Genomic DNA, 3,953 nt, shown 5'->3' on the forward strand with positions numbered 1-3,953 from the left:
TTTTGGTTGCTGAGTAATATTCCATTGCATATATGTAGCACATCTTTTTAATCCAGTCATCTATTTTTGGGCTAGGACCAAATATTTCTTATGAGTCATTTTCATTAAGACCTACAAACCATAAGCTTTCTTAACGGAAAAGTGGAAATTTGAAAACAAAAGCAAGGTCTACGCCCAACGTGGGGCTCGAACCCACGACCCTGAGATTAAGAGTCTCATGCTCTACCGACTGAGCTAGCCGGGCGGCCGGCGAAGCGGTTTGACAATTCTTACTACAGGGTTCAATATGGCTACTCCCAAATCCACACTGGAAGTTGAACTTAATAGTTAAAATATAAACCGGCTATCAAAGGGTTCTTTATAGTTCGGAAAATTCAAACTCTCTTGTTAGTGCCTGACCGTTCCTCCCACTTCTTTTCCTTTTCTGTTTACTTTATCAGGTTATCTAATCCTTTTCTGCACTCTTAAAGCATAAAACGCGGAGAGAAAACATGCATCTAGACGCCTCGGTCGCACTCATTTTGTGATTTATTAATTAGGTGTTTAAAGGTAGTCCCATAGACTCGGAATGGATTGGAGGCCGCCTCAGCGCCTCCCCAGAGGAGCATTCTTGGAATTTCGGGTTTTGCTCGACTTATGAAATGGCGAGGCTTAAAAAGAAAAGGGCAAAACGCAGGTCAGCCTGGAGATGCCGGGGATCGAACCCGGGGCCTCATACATGCAAAGCATGCGCTCTACCACTGAGCTACATCCCCCCTTGATGGAGAGTCATCTTTCTGCTCACTTAGTCATTTCACAGCGGAAGGTGCTGGCCAGATGGGAAGTTTTCTACATGGTATAATTCCGTTTCAGCGCCGGGAATTGTCTAGGTTCCTCTAGTAAGTGCAAGTGAACAGACCACAAGTGGCCTCCGCCTTGGGGCAGAGAAGGGTCCGATAAACATCTGAGACCAGTGGTGGGGAGTAAAAAGGGAAATCATCTTGCACGATGTCCAAAATAGATGTCATCCGAAAAAGTGCAATAAGGAAACAGTATATAGGATGCTACGTTTGTTAAATTAAAAAAATTGGGAGGGGGGAATATAGTAAATTATACAATCTTTGTCTTAAGTCCAGAGCCTCCAAGTTGATTGCTTGGGGTGGGGAGGGAACTGGGACGTAGCCGATGGGCAACATGTCACAGTGAACCGCTCTGTACCTGCCGAACCGACAGTTCGCCTCGCAGAAGAGGAAGATGCGTGCCAGAAGAGTCGGCCTTGCGCGAGGGAGTGCGTCAGGCGTGATTTTAAACAGGCGTCACTGAGAGGGGGCATGTTTGAACAAGTCTTGTAGAAGCTGCAGGCCAGAAGCGCAGTGGAAGGCACTGTGATGGCCTGACGGCCTCAGGACACCGAGCTGAGGCTGTGTCTGGGAAAAGCCGCCTGGGCTCCGCTCGCGGGTCCCGCTCCCGAGCGCCCGCCGCCACCTTGGGGGCGCGCGGCTCCGCTCCGGCAGACCCCGGCAGATAGCGCCAGAGTCCTCTCGCTTAAAGGGGCAAAAAACGGTATAACAAGTCGTATTCCAAGCTTCCCAGTAACTTTTTTTTTGGTGTATGGACTTAGCTGTCCTATGAGACAGTTTAAAAAGCCAACTCGCTTCCTTCTGCGCTGCTTGGGATCGCCGCGTGCCTCGGCTCTGGGGTCAGCACTGCGACTTAGAAGAAAGAAGTGGGGGAGTCCGAGAAGGAAGGGGAACCCTGATAGTGGGAAAGTTAGTGAGGAATGCGGGGCGCGGGGCGGGGGGGGGGGCAGGCCGACTACGAGGCCGACGGAGAGGAAGAGGGAAGAGGGGAGGTGAAGACGAAGAGGCCCTGGCGGCTCCAGGCGAACGCGCAGCTTTAGATGAGGATGACAATGTGGACACCAAGAAGCAGAGAACCGATGAGCGTGACTGGACAGCTAGAAAGGAAAATTAAACTTAAATAAACAAAGAGACCGACCTCTTCCCTCTCCACCTCCCCTCTCAGGCTCTGAACACAGTGACCTTGGGGTAGAGGGCCCACCGCCCACCCACTTAGGCAGCACCACCCGCAAAATGACAAAACCAGAACGTGAATTTGCACCAAAAATTCTACAGCCCTGTTCTTTTTCTTAAAAGTACATTGATGGTGGTGGCACAGGGGTGATTTGGTGATGGGAAACCCACGGGGATTACAATCGAGATGGAAAAAAAAAATGTGCAAAATGATGTAAAAATAAACTTTGTAATAATAATAAAAAAAGTACATTGAAAAGGAAAATCTTTACACTTTCCATCTATATTTTATATTTTTGCGCCTTTGGTATGATTAGCTATTTTTCATGATCTCAGGTGACCAACTTTCGGAGGTTTCTGTCTACTTCTGACTTTACTTGTGGTGTGATCATATTCATAATAATCTCAAAGGAGGAAAAAACTTGCAAAAAATAAAGCAAAAGTGATAATAACAAATCTCATTCTAAGCCTCCCAGTAACTTCTGTGTGTGTGTAGGTATGTAGTTGTACTATAAGTAGTTCATTTGTATAAGATGGTTAAAAAAACAAAGATAAAAGTGTTCTTCCCCTCCCCTCCCCTCCTTAATGAAGTTGCTGCTTATGTGTTTATTTTGGCCTGTTTAGTGTATGTGTGAACTTGTCCAACAATAAACAGGACTTTGTGAAGTTATTCTAAAAAAATTTTTAAAGGAACACATAGGTGGAGATGTGTGGGAGTTGGATGTGGGAGCCAGGCATCCGGGACTGAAAATATGTACTGTGGAGTCAGCAGGGAGGATCTTCAAGCCAAGAAAGTGGGAGTAGAGATAGCGAGGTTCCAGGACTGAGCAAAGGCAGGGAGAAGAAGAAACCACAAACAAGCTCGGTAAGGAAACCACAACAGACCAGAGAGGTGTGAGCAGAGCCTGGCAGGGCCCTCAGAAAGGGTGTGGGAAGAGTTGGAGAGGGGAGGGGAGGTGACGAGTCCTTTGGGTCGGAATCATGAGGTCACTGGTTACCTTGACAAAAAACAAAAAACAAACAAACAAGGCTGCTTTTTGAGGAGTGTGTCTGCAGAAGCCTGGGCCGAGTGTCCCTCCAGAAGGGTTGAGGATCTAGGCAGTAGCAAATATTACTTGTTCTTTCAGGGGGCCATCCTCCTCAAATGGGGATTCTTTCCCTCCCCACCCTCTTCCCCACCCCCAGGATATGAGGTGGGAGAACAAGAAAGGGCAGGGATTTGAGTGGAAGGTTAACACCAAGTAAGAACATCGGTTTTAAATGTATTATTTGTTCAAAAACAAAAATTAAAGATTAAACGGGGGGTGGGGTAGGGTAAATACTGGAAAGGTAACTACAGAAGCGGATACAAGGCCAGGCTTGGCGCTGGGTGGCAAGGGCCAGGTTCCAGACCCTAAATTTAGCTCAGCACAGGGCCGGGACAAACCTGCACTCCGGGAACATGACACCCCGAGGCGAGTGCCAGGTCCTTGCCCTGGCTGGCCACCTGGAGGGGCGCCCAGCTGGTGGTGTGGGTCCACCTGTCCAGGCCTGTTTCCCATTGCTGACTGGGTCAAGCTGGGGCAACCAGGGGAAACCTGTGACGGGGTTGAGCGAGCTTCTAGGACCACGCATTGAGGGTGCCACGGGACCTGGACGGCGAGGTTGGGCACTGAGGGGGTGCGGCGCTGAGCCGAGGCGCTGGGCGCCTCCGGGTACTTGCAGCCTTCTGAGGCCGACTGGCACGCTCCGCGATGCCCTAGAGTGGCGCGCCCCGGGCTCCAGCCGCAGCCAGCGGCGTCAGCCCCGCCCTTCCGCTCCCTTAGGCAGCCGGGACAGTGGGATCCCGCCCCGTCCCCACTCGGGTGCGTTGAGGGTGCGCATGGCGACCGTGGGGCTGCGGAGCGGCCCGGGCGTCGGGGCCGAGGCGCTGGCACTCGCGGCGGAGTTGCAGGGCGAGGC

At 50.6% G+C, this 3,953-nt stretch overlaps 1 protein-coding gene and 2 non-coding genes across 3 annotated transcripts in view; 1 reads left to right on the plus strand and 2 right to left on the minus strand.

The window, feature by feature from the left end:
- The window catches only part of TRIM7 (tripartite motif containing 7), a 58,362-nt gene that overhangs the window by 42,935 nt on the left and 11,474 nt on the right, over window positions 1-3,953 (plus strand). Inside the window, exon 14 of the mRNA XM_012733268.1 lies at window positions 3,416-3,951. Within this exon, the coding sequence (XP_012588722.1) occupies window positions 3,416-3,951 (536 nt within the window). The remainder of the gene's footprint in view (window positions 1-3,415; window positions 3,952-3,953) is intronic.
- TRNAK-CUU lies at window positions 172-244 on the minus strand. The gene has a single exon. It is a non-coding gene; the product is annotated as a tRNA-Lys (tRNA).
- TRNAA-UGC lies at window positions 684-755 on the minus strand. The gene has a single exon. It is a non-coding gene; the product is annotated as a tRNA-Ala (tRNA).

Source organism: Condylura cristata, unplaced genomic scaffold (genome assembly GCF_000260355.1).
Source record: "Condylura cristata isolate star-nosed mole 26May11 unplaced genomic scaffold, ConCri1.0 scaffold00040, whole genome shotgun sequence".
In the NCBI taxonomy this organism is placed as follows: Eukaryota; Metazoa; Chordata; class Mammalia; order Eulipotyphla; family Talpidae; genus Condylura; species Condylura cristata.